The sequence below is a fragment of the Drosophila pseudoobscura genome, chromosome 4, assembly GCF_009870125.1.
Source record: "Drosophila pseudoobscura strain MV-25-SWS-2005 chromosome 4, UCI_Dpse_MV25, whole genome shotgun sequence".
NCBI lineage: Eukaryota > Metazoa > Arthropoda > Insecta > Diptera > Drosophilidae > Drosophila > Drosophila pseudoobscura.
The window spans coordinates 12621206-12640882 of NC_046681.1; the positions used below are offsets into that span (position 1 = coordinate 12621206).

At 45.9% G+C, this 19677-nt stretch overlaps 3 protein-coding genes across 3 annotated transcripts in view; 2 read left to right on the forward strand and 1 right to left on the reverse strand.

Annotated features, from left to right (window-relative positions):
* The window catches only part of LOC6903442 (lysine-specific demethylase 7B), a 66453-nt gene that overhangs the window by 20863 nt on the left and 25913 nt on the right, over positions 1-19677 (forward strand). The window lies entirely within an intron of this gene.
* Tehao (tehao) lies at positions 10412-13933 on the forward strand. Its single transcript, XM_001357287.4, has 2 exons — positions 10412-11618; positions 12177-13933. Exons 1-2 carry the CDS (start codon positions 10576-10578, stop codon positions 13519-13521), a joined length of 2388 nt encoding a protein of 795 aa, XP_001357323.3. The 5' UTR covers positions 10412-10575; the 3' UTR covers positions 13522-13933.
* On the reverse strand, positions 16206-17500 carry LOC117184236 (ficolin-1-A-like). The gene is made up of 2 exons (XM_033380841.1): positions 16511-17500; positions 16206-16443 (listed from the first exon to the last, which is right to left on the reverse strand). The coding sequence occupies exons 1-2, from the start codon at positions 17479-17481 to the stop codon at positions 16302-16304; spliced, it is 1113 nt and encodes a 370-aa protein (XP_033236732.1). The 5' UTR covers positions 17482-17500; the 3' UTR covers positions 16206-16301.

Here is a 19677-nt window from a genome sequence, read left to right on the forward strand (position 1 = left end):
TAACAAAGAAAACTATGAACTGAATACATAGATTAAGATTAAGGCACAAGTTTTAGCTTATCCCATCGGATGTTTACTAACAGCATGTTGTTTTAGTTATTATCTGAGAGTATCTGTAATATCTTGTGGTGGATTATGCAATACGACAGCACCATCGTAGCACCAAGTCCGAGCTGACGAAGTGAGAGAGAAGACAAGGTTCTTAAAAACCCCAATTCAATGTAAATTAATTGAAGTTCAGAACTCAAAGCTAGTTCGACTCAAGCAGTTGTGGGGGCTGCAGTTTTTTTTTTGTCGATGCCCTAGACCGGAAACGGAAGTGTGCACATTGAAGAATGGCGAAAGGCCGAGGAGCCGTGGAGTCGACTTCTAGAGTGGGTTGGATAGGGCAAGCCGAGTTCTTGTCTCGCAGCTCGGCAAAGGAGAAGCCACTTAAATACCTGTAAAAGTTTTCTCGCGCTTCCGCCGGAAATTGCCGAGGGTGGCATGGAAGGAGGGAAATATGGCTTGCATGTATCAAATCTTTCCCAAATGCACAGCGCGACAGTCGGGAAATGGCAAAGAAAACTCATTTTCCTTTGAGGCACGCTCGCCACTAAGAAACATTTGAAAGGAGAATGGATGACTAAAAAAGTGAACACAAATAGCAGGAGAATATAGTGGCAGGGCCTTTGAGCTGCTTGCTGCAAATATTGTTGCACAAGTGCTCGGCACTCGGCACTAGGCAAAACAGCAGCAGAAACATCATCAGAAACAGAAACAAAAGCAAAGGCAAAGGCAAGAGAGAAGGCGAAAGCAAGCTCGTTAAAATTACAAATAGAAGGCAAGTGGCAGAAAAGTACGCTCAAGGACGCGTTGGCGTCTTACAGCGCCCAGCACCCAGCACCCCACAACCCAACCACCCACCCAGCCATCCATCCATCCATCCAACCCTTCCTAATCGCCTCATGTATTGCATTGTGCGGCAGTCATGCAGAGCGTTGAGGGAGGACGAGGCTGCATTTGAACTTATCATGGCATCAAAAACTTGCGCTTCAATTACGAAATGTTGTGCTCCCCGGCTCGTGTCCACGCCCCCGATTCCGGCCCTGCTCTGATCCGACTGGCAGTCCATGGGCGGGGCGGGACGGGGCGGGGCGGCAAGTGCATGCGTGCTTGCCCCCGGAATTAGCCAAAACACAAAGTTTTGTTTTGGCTTTCACCCTTTCACTCTTTCACCCTTTCAGCCGGAGCCACCTGCTTTTGCTCTGACTTGAGCTGTTGCACACGGGGCTTTAGTTTGGGTTGACATTTGAAGGCCAGACTCCACTTCTGGCTCTGACAGGATCTAGACACGGGCTTGCTCTGGGGGACTTCTCCGCCAAGACCAATTTGGTAATCATGTGAGTCTCTGAATGCCACCTGGCCTTGGTCCAAGAATGTAAAGAATTTGCATTTAAATGAAATAAATTTGGGAAAAATTGCATGAAATATAGTGACACGAATGCCATATTTGATGAAGAAATAGCTTCACACTAGCTATAGTTATGGCTTCACTTTAATTAAATACTGTAATCTATACAGTACATATGTGTCTATGAAATTACCTTAGAAGACAACTATTTTGTAATGTTTCGAGAAAGTAAAAATACCAATAAAAGTTTGCTGTTGGCTGTCGCGATTTCTGCAGTTTATGTTTTACATCGCTTCAGCCCGGTTAATATTTATAAATTAATTTGTACTAAATTTGCGATCCATTTCCTGTTTCATTCACTACTACAATAGGGTCATTGTAAATGGATGTAAGTATTCCTAGGTGGTTCTCTGATTCTAATTACATGGTGCGACAGTCTTTTGCATGGGAAAGAAATCGGGCAGTAGGACTGGATGAGTAGATCCCTTCCTCATACTTGGAATTTGCAGTGTAACCAAAAATATTTTTTTAAAATTCAGAAACTGCGATCTGATGGCTTGGCACACTTTCATTATTCTGGCTCGACATCTGCAATGCGAATAACCAAAAAAATGTATGATTTGAAAAGGGAATTGTACGATCTCTTAAACGATTTTTGAGTCGAGTCGATAGAATGGGATAAAATATTCGACTAGTCTAGTCTATTTGATAAGTGGTAAGCTGTTGCAACAGTTGGGCCCTGAGGCAAAGTAACACATATATATTTTGTGTTATCGCCTCGATACGTGGCCGAACGGATTCCGCCTGCGACTCGCTCAATTAGGCCACAAATTAACGGTCATGGCAGCCAATCGCCTAGCCGCATCGAACCGAAATGAGACCCCAACTCGTCCAGTGCTCGTCGAAGATTTATGCCGACAAATTATGCACATTCGTTCCAGCATAAAAGCGAATGGGAAATTACGCAACCGGGAGTCCCAGGGAGTCCCAGGGAGAACCAGAGCGAGGACCACTGCCAGATGGATAACCAGAGCGAGAGGCTCCGGTCTGGTTCGGAGGCAAAACCGAGTGCAGCGAGGGCCAAAAAGCACATAATAAACTTATAATGCGTGACAGGATGCCAGGATGCGTGCCAGTAAGTGCGGGACGAGCGGCGAAAGGCGAAAGGCAGCTGCAGGCAGAAGCCATAAGTGGTTGCGCATCATTTGGCACTCCATGCATCTTTATATCCGCTGGGTGCTGGCTGGGTTGGCTTGTATCCATGCACCCATAAACACTCTCTCCCACCGAACTGGATTTATGTGTATTGCATTTTTATTCAAATTTAATTGATATTTGTTTGTAGTCATAATAACAATGTCAGGCTTAATTTAATGGCATTGCGTATACGCAACTACTCCGAGTACATACACAAATTTATGTCCTCAGGCGCTGGCAGCGCACAAAAGGGGCTCCAAATGGCCTCCAGTTGGATGGCGTCACACCCTGCCGCGGCACTAGACAATGGCGGCAATAAAATCGTATTAATTTGGCCAAAATTTGAGAGCCACTTGCTTTTGCCAGTCAATATTGATAGCACAATGGATCGAAAGGATTCAGCTTGAATGCGAAAAGGAGATTTTCACAAAAGCTTAACAAAAAAGTGGTGATAATATTCTTTATGAATCTTATGCAAATGGCAAGGACGATGGATTGTTTTCAAGCATATTTCTTCTTCTACCCTTCACTTCTCCCCAAATTTACAAAAATTGGCCCATAGAGAATTACTTCCAATTATTTCTTAGATTACTTTAATTTTGTAGACAGCTCGTTTAATATTTAAAACCATAATCTCAAGGATCTTAAGCAGTATATTTTCCCCATTCATGCGACTATCTCAAGGTCCGAAGTACAAATAATATTATTGCAATCGCTCACATTTCATTTAATATTATTATATAATACTATAGTCTACCAGGCAGTGGCAGGAGCAGCAGGAACTTTTAATTAATTGACAATATTTTCGGGTTGCCTTTTACGTTTTCATATAAGACTTTATTCCGTACAACCATAGACCACATAGAAAATTTCCAAAAAGAGTTCTAGAATGAACTTCTTTTGAGAACCCTTTCAACTCCAATTAAATGTCAATGAATAAATATTACCATCATGCCTTTACCATAATATATTAATACATATTTCAAATTACTTAATTAAACCCCAAAATGTAGAACCAATTATGGCAAAAGTGTACATGGATCGTAGTGATTACATTAAGGACTATCTGAATTGCGAATATTCGGATGAAAACAAATCTTATGTTGGTGCGAGAACACGTCCGGAAACCTTTCCCCAAAGTGGCTCTCATGGCAGGCGCAAGTCCTGCTGATTACCAAGCTGTGTGCGCCCTTCCTGTTGGCTTGGTTAATGAAGATGTAAAATTTGAAAATATTTGCACACAACCCTACTTACTCTGCCACTTAGTAAACGAGCAAACATTTACAAAAACACACGCACATAACTGTTGCATGTCGCTGCGGCCGATGTTGTCGATGTTGTTGATGCCACAGATAAGACATGCATTATGGCGATATAACAAATATGGAGCGTGGTGCGGCGTCTGGGGGGGAGAGTGTGGGGCACGCCACTGTGGTTATGGGACGACACTCGAATGACATAATCGAGGCTGCAGTTTCCGCACTCTCGACAGAACTGGTTCATCCAGAGGAGGTTCATGTTGCTGTTGGGCTGCTTCCTGCCGTGATGACATGACACACGAGATACAGCTGATGGCATGCTGAAAGTATTCATTCCGCCGGCACTTCTCGCCATTATATAACAAAGTACGGAGCGACTTCCACCCGCCTCTGTCTATGCGAAAAAGTTCCTAATTAGGCAGTCGAGTGTGTGAGCGGTTCAGTGGGGTGGGGACTGGGTTGTGGGGGAGTGATGGGGCAAATATAAGCTGCAAAGTTTTACGTTGTCGCAGCTAATTGCATTTGGAGTTGCTGCTGCTGCTGGTGTCTGCTGCTGATGATGATTATTGTGAGAATGATTAAGCTGACGTTGATTAGCTTTTGGTTGGTATCTTTTGCCATATTGGAAGAGTTGTGCAAAGTTTTTGCTTTTATTTATTGGCGAAAAAGTTCGCCTGCCGCCAGGAAATTAAATGAAATGAGAAAATGGTGGGAATGTGTGTTAAGCCGATAATAATTGGGCGAATCTTCTGGATATATATGAACATACGCGAATACGGGTATGTAGTACACACCTATACACAAAAGAGGTCCTTAAAGCTCTTGGAGAATATGTGATGGGGTTATTTGAATGATGATAAATCCCCACACGAGGTCATTAGTTGAAATCCCCATCCAAAGCCAACAGAAAAGACTTTTCCAAGTTGCTGAAATCACTTTTCTTTGCTTTCCTTTTCTCTCCCAAAATTGTCTACCTGCAGATAGGCAATTCCCTGGGCCCCCATCCGTGGCCCAGTCGAATGTGAAATTTTCGCAATGATAATGTTGCAATGTTGCAATGTTGCAGCTCGCTGAATCGAATGATGCAGCTGCTAAACTGCGTAACTTGAAGCATTTGTGCGGAGCGCACCTTTTCCTCACGTCTCATTAATTTCCACTAGCACTGCAGTGGCAACAGCAACCTGCACAGAGGCCACGTGGCACGTGGCATGTGGCATGCAGCGAGTGTGAGTGGGACTGTGTGTGGGCGCTTATAATTTATTGTATGTTTACCTTTCACTTGAGCGCACGCCAAATGTGGAATGCAAAATGAGTGAAAGGCAGGTCGGGGCACGCACCGTATTTCGTGCAACTAGCGTGGCTTATGCAAATAAAAGTGGCAAGATGCAGATGACTGAAAGGTTCATGTGCTCTTGCAAAATTTATGCGCTGCAGTTGTTTTGGGCAACCTGCAAAAAGAAATCTAGCCAAGGCAACTCCCTGCGAATGCTGCACAGTGGGGCGGATGCAGATCTCCCGGACTGGAATGTGGCCAAACAGAGAACATATCTCTAGACACATGTATGCTGGGCAGATAGTTATCCCCGCCCCCCAACACGCCCCATAACTATCTGTACAAGTACTGTCGCTGAGTGCAAAGTTCGCCCAAAAAGCATTAATTTGCTTCCTTTGACCATTGTCCCCGGCATCTGGCAAGAGTTTCCGTCTCGAACTTGGCTGAAGGAGACGGAGGTCCTATGCTTAAGCACAATATTATTATTATTATTTTTTGCCTGTCGAATTTTAAGTAAAAAGTTTACCCTACACATCCGCTGGACGACAGCTTGTCCCTTGCAGTTGTTTAAACTTGGCCCCAAAAAGGAGGAAAATCCCAAGAGAATCGGCAGAGCAAGAACGACAAGGAGATGGAGAGAGAGGACCGACTCAACAGCACTTGAAAAAGTTTCCCTCTCCCTCTCTGGATCCATCTATCCGTTCTATCTTCAGTGCGCCACAGGTAGAGGAGGACAGCCTCTACACAGTTGCAGTTGCAGATACTAGTACTAGGATTTAGATACATATATACTGGCATATAGTATAGAGGCAGCATGCTGCGCGCTGTTTGCTGAACTCAACTTGCAACTTTGTTGCCCTGGCATTTCGTAGTTTTTCTTTTTCGTTCGCGTTTTTTGTTCAGCTTTTCTTTTCGCGCTGTTTGCTGTCGAATTTGTTGCTGCCCCTACTTCCTGATGCTGCTTCTGCTGTTGTAGTTGGATTTTTCTCTATTTTGTCGTAGTTGCTTCATGCCCCGTTGCATTCGAACACTTGCGCTGCTGCATCCGAATAATATACGGAAAAAGAGATGTCGGATCCCAGTGCGGGACAGAGCCGGAAGGGGAAAGAGACATTGCTTCAGCTGCTGTTTAATTTCGACGAACTTTCATTCACATGTGTGCATCCATACCATACGGATGTCCTTGGGGTACAGGTATACAGGCCACCGAATAAAATTCGCTTAGCTGTGCTGAAGAGAGAGAATCATTAGGATAGGCTTGCCGAGGCATACGACGATGGTTGCTGGCCCCAAATTACCACAGCGATTGCAATCGGTCTGAAATTTGCCCAAAAGCCACAGAATCGTTTAATGTAGCGCACGAATTACAAAGTGCAATCCTGGCCAGAGCTCGACCAAAAGATAGAGGCGGGTGATAGAGGACTGAGACAAAGGACAGCACATGTGGCTGGCCGCAAGAAATGTTGACGACATTTTCTGCTGTTGCACACGACAATGGGTTTGCAATGGGAACAACAGCACCCAAGGCAAGAAACTGGAACGATAATCGGACGACGGCTACACACATGGATGCAGTTGCTCCGGCTCCGGCTCCGGCTCCACCTCCATCTCCATCCATTCTCCAGAGGCACTGTGCCACCAAATCCCACCATTTCCCCAGTGCCCGGGAGCAAACACCTACAACAAAGAACCATCAGCCTTCAAAAAATAAAGAAAATGTCGGGAAAAACAAGAAGCAACAACAGCAACAATAACCGGACGTGCCACGGTCGCCATTTGTTGCGGCATTTTGACAATTTTGCCATTTAATGTGGCGCAAGCACGGCCGGGGTGGGAGGAAAGCAGTGGGTGGCCCCAAAAGGACGGGCATCATGTGGGGAATTGTGGCAGAGGCAGAGGCAGACGTGGCATGGCGTACGCTCAATATACAGGCCTGGGACACAATGAGAAATGAGATGTCACCGATGATAGCCAAGGCTGGCTTAGCCTTAAAAATTGGTTTGCAGTTCAGTTTGAAATACAATATATGTCCCATAATAATTACGTTAAAGCTGAAAACGAGTTTTAAATGGAATGCAAAATGAATTTAAATGTTAATTTTCCAAAGTGGCCTGTGCTTGGACGATTACAAGAGGACCAAGAGAGCCAAGAGGGCCACCTATGTACATACGTTCGAACGAGCATGCTATTGCACACGTCATGCATATTAAAGGATAACACAATGGAATATTAAGTGCTCCCCCATGCCAGAGGATACGAGAATTCTTCTACGCATAGTCGTGTTTATGCCTTGGAAATTTTTGGCAGACTGGAAGCTCTGTGAATGTTGACAAATTTTCGACAAAGTACCGAGAATTCGTTTCCACTTTAAGCGATTCCCTTTTGCATTTTGCATTTTCTATTTTCCATTTCCTTGCGACCGCTCACCCAGAAGCCCGACTTAAGTGCATTTCGTGTAGTGCTGTGTGCCTTTCCATGCTGTGCTCTAGAACCCTAGTAGGAAAACAAATTGTACTTGTTCCTTCACAAATTTGCCCAGATTTCGTATACGCAACGTTGCACATTTCGATGAGGAGCCAAGTGGGGGGTGGGGTGCCTCTCAGCTGGCAATCTGCTAGCAAAACACAAAAGTTTATTGATTTGTTGCTTAAACTTGATCTTGTTCACCATTCTTATGCCATGGCGTTCTCTCGATTTTTGTCGGAGTAGATTTGATTTGGTCTGAGACAGAGACAGAGACAGCAGAGGCACTGCCGAAAGCCACTCAGCCGAAAATTGCTTTGGCAGGATAGAGCAAAATGTATTTGCGGTTGCGTTGGACAACTGCAACGGCAAGGGGGACACATCTGGGACGCTCGTGGCTGGTGGCTGCTGATGTTTAGCCACAAAGCTTATCCGTTGTCATTTCTCTATATATATATTTTGATTTAATTCTCAATGTGCTACTCAAAATGCATTTCCTCTTCGGCTGGCATGCAATTGGCCGAATGTCAAATGGGTTTGGGGCCAATCCCAGCTGCCATCACAATCGCATTAGCTGACAGTCGACAGTTGACAGACAATTCCGAATCCTGCTTCTGATCACCCAATGACTTCGACCATGAGTGTCGGTCTGTGTTTTGCGTTAATTTAGTGTTGACGCTTATGGGAAATGACCTTTTAACAGCTGCTTGAACCCAGCTCTTTCTGATTGATGTTTCCTTCAACCCGTCTGTGCAATTCAGTGCAATTTGCAGAACGGAGTCTGTCCAGTGTTTCGCTGACCGGGAGGCCGCAAGTCAAAAGTCAAAGGTCGGACGCTCTATTGTTTCCCCGCTGGCATTTAGCAGCATCCAGATTGGTGTTTGGATGATGGCCAGCATCCACAGATGCACATGCATAGATAGCCCGCATGTCCACAGCTCGTGGCCAGTGTCCACGACGAGATAAAACGCATTCAATATGAGTGCATTTCGGGAAAGCATCGGTTCAGGGAACTAGTTCTAGCTGGGGGATTATAATTCCAATAGTAAATGCGTACAAGTCCAAGTAGAAATGAAAACGTTTACTTCCAAGCTGAAAATTTACTCCATTTTTAGATATTTTTTGTGGTCCAATTTAGTAAAAAGCTCCCAAGCATGTTTTAAAAACCATTTGGAGGTTCCAGTTCATCAGAAGAACCTCTTTTGGCATTTCTGGGATGCCTGGGGGCTCCTAGGGTGGAGAGGGGTGGTATATGTATAGGCACAAAAGGTGTAGGGCCCCGTGCCTAGGCGTAATGCCAGCGACAGTGCGTGTGCGTTTATATCTACTGATGATGAGGGGGCCTTGGTCCTTCGCAGCTTCGCATCTGTGTAATTGGGCGTGTAATTGTGTTTGCCTTTTCACATTTAGCCAGCCAGCCCCGCCGAAAGGTCACTTTGGGTGAGGACACACGTGGCGATGCTGCATTGCTCAAAAGTTTCGCCCAATGGCCCAGAACGAAGTGCAAAACTGTTTGTTTAATTGAGTTTGAGCCGCCAACGTGCCGTAAATTATGAGCAACTTTGACGGCCCGACAATGAGCCAGAGTCCATAGTAACCGAATGTCCTTGGCGGCCTCAAGGCCGACTCAGGAGCCCCGCCTTCCGTTCGAGTGATTGACTTGGACTTGGCCCAGTGCGACAAGGGCTTATTTATTTTCAAGTATGCGTGGCGCGTCTGGTGCCTCAGACTGAGGCGTGGGTGGCCGCACAGCTGTCCACCAGAGGTCCCACTGTAGGTGTGCGATCGAAGGGGAGGCCAATGCGTGACAGTTGGAGGTGCGGCTCAGCCCTAACTATTGTTTGCCCCTTCATTGAATATCTATGAAATTTCCCACAATAATATCTACAATTTGTTTATTTCAAAGTTGAAAGAGTTTTGGCGCTTAAGAGAATTGTACATTGAAATTTGACTAAAAATAATTTGAATTTAAATGGAGAGCAGAGAATACTGCCCGACCAACATTTAAATACCACAATACTTTAAAGAAAATTAAAATTTCTTTCATTGCAATGCACTTACTGCTCTGTACGGTGTCGCCTGTTGTACTCTGAGTGTTTGCTGGGGTCGCAGGGGACTTCTGCTCACTCCCCCAAAGTCTGCCACACTTTTTTCGTACAGTTTTGTCAATGGCATTTGGCCATTGACTCATGCGAGCCATTTATAGCTGGGCAAGTACTTGAAAGTCACCGCTTTCTTTGATAAAAGTTCTCTACGAACTCACAAAAAGAAAAACAAACAGCTTTGACTCTATAAGTTTGCCGAAAAACACAAAACGACCATTACCTTTATGACAATTTGGGCTAGACAAATTTTTAATGAGTTCCGTGGCCGTTATCGGGAAAGTGATGTGTCTCTGAGACCGGGATTATTGTCAAATTAGGATGGTTATATTCAAATAAATCATCGATTTGCTGCTTAAGCAGTTAAGGTGTGCAATAAATTTGTGAACATTCCATTAGAGATGGAAGATTTGTTGTGCCTTTCAATTTGATTTCATTGTAATAAAGTCGGAACTAAATGGTTAATTTTGTTTACGAGGCTCGGTGAGACCCTCGAACGACTCGATTCTGAATCAAAGCCAAGTTCTCAGTGTTCCATTGTTAAGGTATAAATCGCGCTGAAACTTGAGGCAACTGCCATCCCTAGCTTGGTGTTTGCACTGGCATTGGCGGCGGCTTCCTTCTCGACTCCGATACGAAACGGTGTGATAAGGGGTAAAAAAAAAGAGAACAACTTCGGACCAAGCCAATTGGCCTGTTATCACCTGGGCTGACTGGTGCCCAAACAGCTGTGATTTAGTCATAGCCGAATCGTGGCCGTGTTCACCCATCGTCCAACGCCGCGTTCGCTCCGTCGCTCGGTCGCCTCGTCGCGTCGCATAACAAGAATAATACACCGCAAATATCTATAATAAATGCCAATAAACAGTGGGGCAAAGTGCTCAAGACATGTTCGGCAATCTGGTGGGCGTGTGGCTCCTCTGGGCCGTTTCGGTGAGAGTGACTGTTGGCCAAATCATACCGCTGCCGACGTTCTGCCAGCAGGTGGACCCGCCCTGCAGCTGTGCGGCGGAGGCGAATGTGGTGCGCTTCCACTGCCCCGACGAGTACGCCCTGCTGCTGGAGATGTCCGAGCTGGGGCCCTCCATCTACGTCAGCTACTACGCCGTCGACGGGCTGACCTGGCTGCCGCGCTTCAACATAACCCAGCTGGTCAAGATCGAGTTCGACGCGTACAACTTCTGGCCCGCGACCTTTGTCGACGACCTGCTCGACGGCCTGGGAGTGGAGTCAGTGGAGACCATGCGCTTCCGGGACCGCACCTCGGAGACGGTGGTGACCAAAGACGTCTTCGACGTGACCGATCAGCAGGACAGCACAGCCGCTCCGGCGAACATCTCAACGTGGTTTTTCGGCTCAGTGCCCGGGCTGAAGAAGCTAAAGTTTGTCAGTGATGTCAAGCAGCTGCAGGAGACAATATTCCAGGCCTTCGACAGTCTCACAGAGCTGGAGCTTTCCGTGAATGTGCAGGTTCTGCCGGGCAAACTGCTCTCCTCGGTCACGGGCAGCCTGGAGAAGCTGACCATCGAGAGTCCCAGCATGGTGCAGTTCGAGCAGCCTCTGATGCGAGAGCTCCAGCAGCTGCGGAACCTCAGTCTGCAGCTGACGGGCCCGCAACGGGATCGCAACGACGAGCTGCAGCCGCATCTCTTCAGCTCCATGAAGCAGCTGGTGGAGGTGCGCTTGTCCCAGGCCACTGGGCATGTCAACAAGAGCATGTTCAAGGGCAGCGAAAAGCTGCGGCTGATCAGAATCAACGGCAACGAGGACCTCGCAAGGCTGCCCGGCGGAATGTTCCGAGACCAAGCGAACCTGAAAACCCTGGATCTATCCTGCAACGGGCTGAACAGTCTATCCGAGCAGGTCTTCTACGGCCTGGGCAACCTAACCATTCTGGATCTGTCCAAAAATAGACTCACCAACTTATCAAGGTGTGTGCTCCACCCTGCTCTCTTGTTCCGCCTCATTTGCCGCCTGCTCGTGCTGTGCTATGCTGATTAAAAGATGGCCCTCTCGCCGATAGGGTTCAACTCAAGACAGAGCAATTAATCAGAAAACAGGGTCTCGACAGCGGCGCCCTATCGCTCGGGCTCGGGCTGGGGCTGCTGCTATCTCTTATCAGCTACGGCAGAGCGATAGCTCAGCGAGTATTCCGTGTCTCCCAAGACAGTCAAAGGGTGTTATCAGAGTTCCATCGATGCTACGTTAAGTATTTTATTTAAAAACTTTTTTCGGTACTTTAGAAAGTTTAGAAGTTGTGTAGAAAAATATTTAGATTGTACTTGTACTTGTGGTTCCCATGAGTAGCCATAGAACTACGCACACGAATAGTATGTGTCATAAGAATAGGTCATAGACTCGATCACTCAAAGAGTTAGAAGCAGGAAACAGGAAAGCTATATATGCCTAGAGAGAGAGCACGCACAGATCCAGGCAAAGTGTTTGGTAGATAAAAGTACTAATCCTTCCGTAATCTCCTACACCCCCAGCACGATATTTATCCCACTCACTTCGCTGAATATATTAAGCTTGAACAAGAACTCCCTGACTGCCCTGGCGCCGACCGTGTTTCGAGAAGTGCGAAGCCTGAACTTCATCGACATGTCGAACACCCAGTTCTACGGGGCCACTCTGATGATGAGCTACGAGGCCATAATCTGCACCAACGACGAGACGTGCCAGTACAAGTCGGAGGACTGGCAGTGTGACCAGCGCTGCATCTGCTGGGTGCAGAGAAACTCGTGCAAGCTGATCGTCGACTGCAGAGGAGCCAGCCTGGAGGAGCTGCCCGCGCTGCCCCACACAACGCTCGTCAGCACGGTGGTGAAGGTGGGAAACAACAGTCTGACCCAGCTGCCCGCGACTGTCAACCAACACACTGGCTATGCCAATGTCAGTGCCCTGCTGCTGGCCGACAATCTGATTACCAGCCTGGGCTCGGGGGCACAGCTTCCCGTCAACCTGAGCAACTTGGATGTGCGCCGAAACCAAATAAGTGTGGTCAGCGAGGAGTTCATCACGTTTCTGCAGCAGGAGAACAATTCAATGACCATTTCGCTGTCGGGTAATCCCCTGATCTGCGACTGCGATGCCCTGCCGCTGCTGTTCTTTGTCAGGACCAGTCCCCAGCGGGTGGACGACATTGCCGAGCTGCAGTGCAGTCGTCAGAACAAGGCTCTCCAGCAAATGGAGGCCTTCGACCTGTGCCCGTCGTATGTCCTGCTCATCAGCTGCATTGTGGGCGGCCTGGTGATTGTGGTCTGCCTGATCAGCGTGTTCTACCTTATGTTCCAGATGGAACTGAAGATCTGGCTGTACAACAACAACCTGTGCCTGTGGTGGGTCTCCGAAGAGGAGCTGGACAAGGACAAGACCTACGACGCGTTCATTTCGTACTCGCACAAGGACGAGGAGCTGATCAGCAAACTCCTGCCCAAGCTCGAGTGTGGCCCGCATCCCTTCCGCATATGTCTGCACGATCGCGACTGGCTGGTGGGTGACTGCATTCCGGAGCAGATCGTGCGCACCGTCGACGACTCCAAGAGGGTGATCATCATCCTGTCGCAGCACTTCATCGACTCGGTGTGGGCCCGCATGGAGTTCCGCATTGCCTATCAGGCCACACTGCAGGACAAGCGCAAGCGCATCATCATCATCCTCTACAGGGAACTGGAGAACATGAACGGCATTGACAGCGAGCTGAGGGCCTACCTGAAGCTCAACACCTATCTCAAGTGGGGCGATCCACTCTTCTGGAGCAAACTTTGCTATGCCATGCCCCACAATCGCCGTGTGCTCAAGGGCCAAAAGAAGCATGCAGGCCCTCTCGTCTGAGAACATATACCTATATTTAGTCGATATATGCGGATATATTGTACTCTGTGGCTGCTCTACTCGGGTCTTAGTGGGCGTTTCTTCCTTCAGGTCGGCACCGATCGAAAAAGCTTTCAGTCCTTCGACAGGACTGTAGATTGGGGCAAGCCCTGGAAAAGACCCTGAAATTGTTGCCAAAAATGCTAGATTCTATGCGTTTGGATCCATTGCTTACGGTTCGAATCAATTCCGGAGTCAATGTATTAGTTCTAGTTGATATTCATGAAGTTTTCAAAGAAAATGTCCGGTGATAACAAGCAGCAAAAAGCAATATTAAGAATAAAAACCATCTACTTTAAGCAAATATTAAATGAATAGTATAGTTCGTTTTGCAGGGTCGTGAATAAAGCCACTGCTATACAATTTCCAAAAATTTATTTTGCATTTTTTTGTGCAGGAAATAAAATGGACAGCCCCGCGAAGAAAGCCAAAAGAATTTGTAATTATTCTGTGAATTAATAATTCCTCTATGGGGGATTAAGACAGGCTTTCTGAAGGGCTTTCAGGGGTTTCCTTTTTGTTTTGTTGCTACGTTTTATGGCCCAAAAAATTGTGTCACTTTGTGAATACATTTTTAATTAAAATTGTGTCTTAGACACTGCTTAGTCATATTTATGAAGGTCCTTTTTGAGTATGGAATGCAGGCTATTTTATACGAAAAATGTTGTAACTGAATTGCTGCCATTTTTTTGTGAAGTGAAATGAATAGAATAGTTTTATAATTATTTACTTTGCATGGATGAATGCATGTCCAAAGGCTGACCATCGCAATAGATTTAATATGCCTGTATTTATGTAATTATCCTCAGACACGGACCAAAATATTTGCCACTTGAATAATCAAAGAAAGTTTCTTTCCGTTCGATAAACTAGCTTAAATATTTATTCAGTCACACTCTTTAAAGAGCCCCGCCGGCGTCAAACCCGAATTATCCACTTCAGTAATTGCGCTGGCCTCCATTGCTGGATCGAGGACTATGCCCAGGCAGAGGCGAGGCCTAGGCCCAGCCAAGCCAATTTTCAACCAGCTATAAGTGAAAATATATGTGGCACTTGGTCCTTTCGCCACACAATTGCCTGGCCTTTGTCTGTCGCGCCCCGTCACCCTTCTGGGTTGAGCGGGGTCTGTCGGCGTCTCTGAAGATTCATTGCCTGCCGCCGGCCAACGTTCTGTTCCGCTGTGGGCGACGCGTCCGAAAAGTCGAGTGTCATAAGGCAAGTGGAAAACTGGAGAATTATACTAAGAACATAAAGAACTAAACTGAAATGAAACACATTTAAAGTCACAGCTCGAAGCATGCCATATATTTCTCCATATTCCTTGCTTTTCGACCAGTAACAATGCATTGTACATTGTTTGTGGGGAACAAATTGATATGTCCCGGTATTATCCATAACCAATGAGGCGGGAACCATGTTAATGTTAACCAGAACTTGAACCCATCATTCCCCACTCAATCGCACGATGAACATAAGGTTGGTTCTGCTGCAGGTGGCCTGCCTCGCGCTCCTGGTGTTTGGTCGTAAGAAACTAAGGTGCAAGCCGCCGAAAATAAAGTTTTGTAACGCGTGCCGAGATGTCGCAGTAGTGTCAAGGTTTGCGTTCGATGACTGTGAGCCAGGTTACGAATTGGTCGATGGATACTGCGAGACTAATAAACGCTCCAACCATTCCCGGCGCAAGCGTTGTTTGCCCGACGAGGGGAAGTTGCCAAATGGAGGTTGTCGGAAGAAAAAGAGATCCTTGAAGAGCTGTGCGGAGGTCTCGGAGGACTTGGCAAAGCTACAAACAGTCTGAGGCCGAATCAATGTCCATTGCCGCAAAGTTCGTTCACTTTTCTTCTGTCCATAAGACACCAAGATCTAAACTTCTTATAGTAACAGCATTCAGAAATCACATTTGATCATTGTTATTTACATTAATTAAAGGTAATTTGTGTTTTGTTAATTCTTTTAAAAACCTCAGATAAATATGTCTGTAGTCTGGTTTTAGATATAAGTAAATGTGGATGCCGAAACTGACACATTCGAAATATCCGAAGACTCGGAACAAAATATTATCACAGCCAAATGGCTTTGATATTTAATCAGTCACTTGAAGGAACTCTTGAAAAAACTCAACCGTCGTACTCGAATTATGCACTTCCGTGGATTAACGCTTTGCTTAGTCGTTGGCCAAAACCTTGGACCAGCCAAGCCAGCGATAAGTCAACGATAAGTAAACAAGCCAATTTTGGCGCACAACAAATTTCTTTGGAAAAATCTCGCCCACGAATGTTTTCCTTCATAGAAGACTATGAATAAGATTAATTTCGTTGGGATTTCATGATTATTAAATATATGTATAATGGGGTCGGAAAAGCTTCCTTCTCACTAATTGTATAATGCCATCCTAAAGGGTAAGGCAAAGGTTAAGAGAGGAAAACGCATTTAGTATTTTCACCACACAATTGCCTTCTGGTCCTTGCCTGTGCCGTCCCGTCACCCATTTAGGTCGGGTGTAAGTGGGGGTCATTGAAGATTCATGGCCTGCCCACTGGCCAACGCCTCGCTGTGAGTATTACAAGGAAAGTGGCCACCTGAATTATTAAAAACTTAAAGCCCGAGAAGTACTTTCAATTTCCAAAAAAAATCAAAGGCAGACATTTTGTAACCATTTTTTGTCGGGTGAAAAATTTTAAATTTTATTGGATCTACATTACTCGAGCAAAGATAAGCTTAACTAAATACATTATTATTCTTCAGGTCTGCGGACTCTTAGGTCTTATCATAATTTTCACAAAAGTCAGTGAGAGTTTGTAATCAAACTTATTCCAGTTGCCCCAAGAAATTCCATTTTTTCCATGGGCTATCCCATCTTTGGTATATTTACCGTTTAACGAACTAAAAAGGAAAAATTTAAATAAAAATGAGTTGAGTCGTGTTTTCGAGTGGAGAATTGGAGAATTACCTGTGTCCGCAAGACTTTGGATCTTGAAACCACCACGGACCGTCAAAAGAATTAACGCAGTTATTAAAGCTGTCCCGATCAACAGTAGCAAACTTTCCATTCACGTGCAACCTTAGGGAGTCCCCAGCATTTCCCGAATATTCACCTAATGATTTAAGCAAAAAACCCTCTTCTTCGCTTCCCACAACAAAATTGTCATATCTGGCATAGCGATAAGTGCCATCAACATCTCCGAGCTGTATATGCAATTCCTGAGGCTGAGCTACGGTCATCAAGTGCACCTTTTCCAGACCAAGGAAGAACTCTCCCCGGATATCTCCAAATCCGTCTTTGTAAGCCGTCCAGTTTCGATTAAAGTCCACACTTCCGTCGAACCGCCTTTCAATGACAGTCCACCCAGACGAATCCGATACGCAGGGAACTTGGAACGGCTCTATTCCCCTGACCTTTATCTGATAAACGCCATTTGGGGTGCCCCTGCCACAAGTTTCGGGAATGTTCTCCGCCGTTTGGCTGATTTTCGATAGCTGATCGTTCTTTTCGGCCAGCACTCCAGAAACCAGTTCCATCTGCTCTCTGAGGCCCTTGATTTGGTTATCTTTTTCCTTGAGTTGGTTCAGTTTGTCCTTGATTTGGTTGTCTTTGTCTTTGATTTGGTTGTCTTTGTCCTTGATTTGTTCGATATTGTTTTTTATTTGCGTCTCACTGTTAAGAAGCTGGCTCTGCAAATTGCTGATGGTGACCTCCAATGAGCTTATTTTGTCTTTCATTTCATTGTTGGCATCGGTTGCTTCTTTCAGCTGGGTGAAAAAATCCAGGAAGGGCTTTAACACTAAGAAACAATATCCATTGCACTGATCCCCGAGGCTAACTTCCGGCGTGACATGTATTTCTTGGTCTTCACTGGCGAGGGAGGATTCTCCTTGCAACAAAAGCCCATAGACGATGACCAAGAAAGCCCAGCTCCTCATGTTTCACTTGACTCTCGCACAGTCGATTCGAAAGCAAACTGAGGGAAATGGGTGCGATGCTCATGTAAAAATGAGCACAATTAAAATAATATATGTATGTATTCATATGTTATATATATGTAAGTCTTTAACTGATAACTCATGCATGATATATTTTTCCTCTAGCTATCAACTCAGTGCATAATATTCTCGGTATTCGTTGCATAGCTTGTTTATTACAAAATTATCATCTCTAAAATGCCCATATGCCAAGGGCACTTTCTTCAGAAGTTCAGGGAACAGGCATTATATTACGGACCTCTTCTATCTTATGTTCTCTGGTTCTTTTTGAATAGTATTTTTCATGGATGCCTCATTTGGTGGCAGTGTTTGGCGGAGTCAATAATGTAGCATACGAGCTTTGTGCAATATGGTTTGCGGTGCATCCATAAACTGAATTTAGGAACCCTTGCGGACTCCCCACCTCATGTCATCAGTGTTGGGGAAGCTCTGAAATTGCAAGTGTTTTCTGTATTCGCTTTCTTAGCAGCTTCTAAGTAATGACATTTGATTGCTGCCCCAACACTTTGTAGCTGCCATCAAATAATCATTTTGGCTCATTTTTCATAAACTGAAAGCCAAAGCATGAGGAGTGGTGGTCTGTGAGTTCAAGTAGTTATCACAAACATCTGTTTGCAACTGCTTTTCATTTATCATAACTTTTGTGAAAATAAACTATAGAAAAATGTGTTTGTTGCCGGTGCCCTTCCCCCGAAGCCCCGAAGCCCCTGTGACCGATGCGACCGACGTGACCTGATGGCCAATGGTTCTTTTGCTGCTCCTCTCAGCCGAAATTCAAATACTGAAGATGCTTGCCGATGAACTAGTTGCCCAAAAATAGAATGGGGCTCTCAAGGGCCTAAGACCAGATATGTTTGTGTGGGGGGAGTGGATGGCATCAATGGCTCAGTCATGCGCCACAACCAATCCGAGTCGAAAGTGGATCCAAAAATTGTTGCTGGCCCCGACTGCGATTTCTGTGGAAGCTCCATTGACGACGTCTCCTGCCCTGTCAGCACTCAAATATATATTCCGTATATTATTTGCTGATGCTTGCATTGTAAGAGCACGTGGGTGTTGGCACTCGGTAACATTCGATTTTATTGCATTTTATTGCCAGCTCTCCCAACTGTGGTGTGTGGCAGTAGCCTCGTTGCGGTTGTGTTCTGCAATTAGTGCTCGTTTCACTGCATAGTGCCGTGCCATGTGGTCGTCACGGAAAATGCATTTCGTTGTCCGACACAAAGGGGTCATTAACAAGCTCAGAGAGTGGTGCCGGCTGCGGTTTCCCTCCTCTTTGGTCTTTGGCGGTCCTTAAGGCGCTGGAAATCACTTATTTGCTGAAGTAAAGCTGCCGGAATGGGGTCGGAGATGGCGAAAGTCTTAAGACCCTCACTGACGTAAAAAGTATCTCATATCTGGACAGCTGCTTCTATTTGCTGGTATTTCATTTGGTAAATTGATTGATCACCCCCCACAGACAGATTTATGTACTGGGATTGCTATTGTATATAATGTCAGGACCGACCGACACTTATCTTTGATTGTGTGCAGTTCACGCTAGGCCAATTGTTCATATTTTAGGACTTTTTGGTGCGTGGCTTTTCTGACCATTCCGCCTAGTGCTGCCTGCCAGAGGCGTGCTTGATAAATGACCCACCCACCAAAGGGGGAGGGTAGAAAAGGGGACAGTAGGACAGTGGAGTTAAATCATAACTGCAAGCAACTGCTGACGTCTGCAGCTCCTCATCTTCAGCTCCGTCTCCCGCCCCCTCCCTGCCGGCTAGCCTTCGAGTGGCATAAGTCCGACCATTTGTCTGCCTCTGAATTGTGGCCCAAGCTCGGCTGGTCAGTGCCTGTAAATCAATCGCAGTGTACCGTGCCTGGCATTAATCAAAAACTAATTTATCAGCAAGTGGGCAGCCTTCTCCGTGGGGTTTATTAGCTGCCGGTCGCGGTCTCGGTCGGCCATGGCTAGTGATTAGTTGTGCGTTAACCCCGGTCTGACTCAGTTCCGTGTGCGGTACCATGCGATTTTTCCCAAAGTACAAAAAGAAACCTAAAAAAAAAACCGAATGAAGATTAGAAACTGCAAATTGCATTGAATATTTCATTGGAGCAGGACCTAGTTGCATGCCTGAATTAATTGCTCGCCTG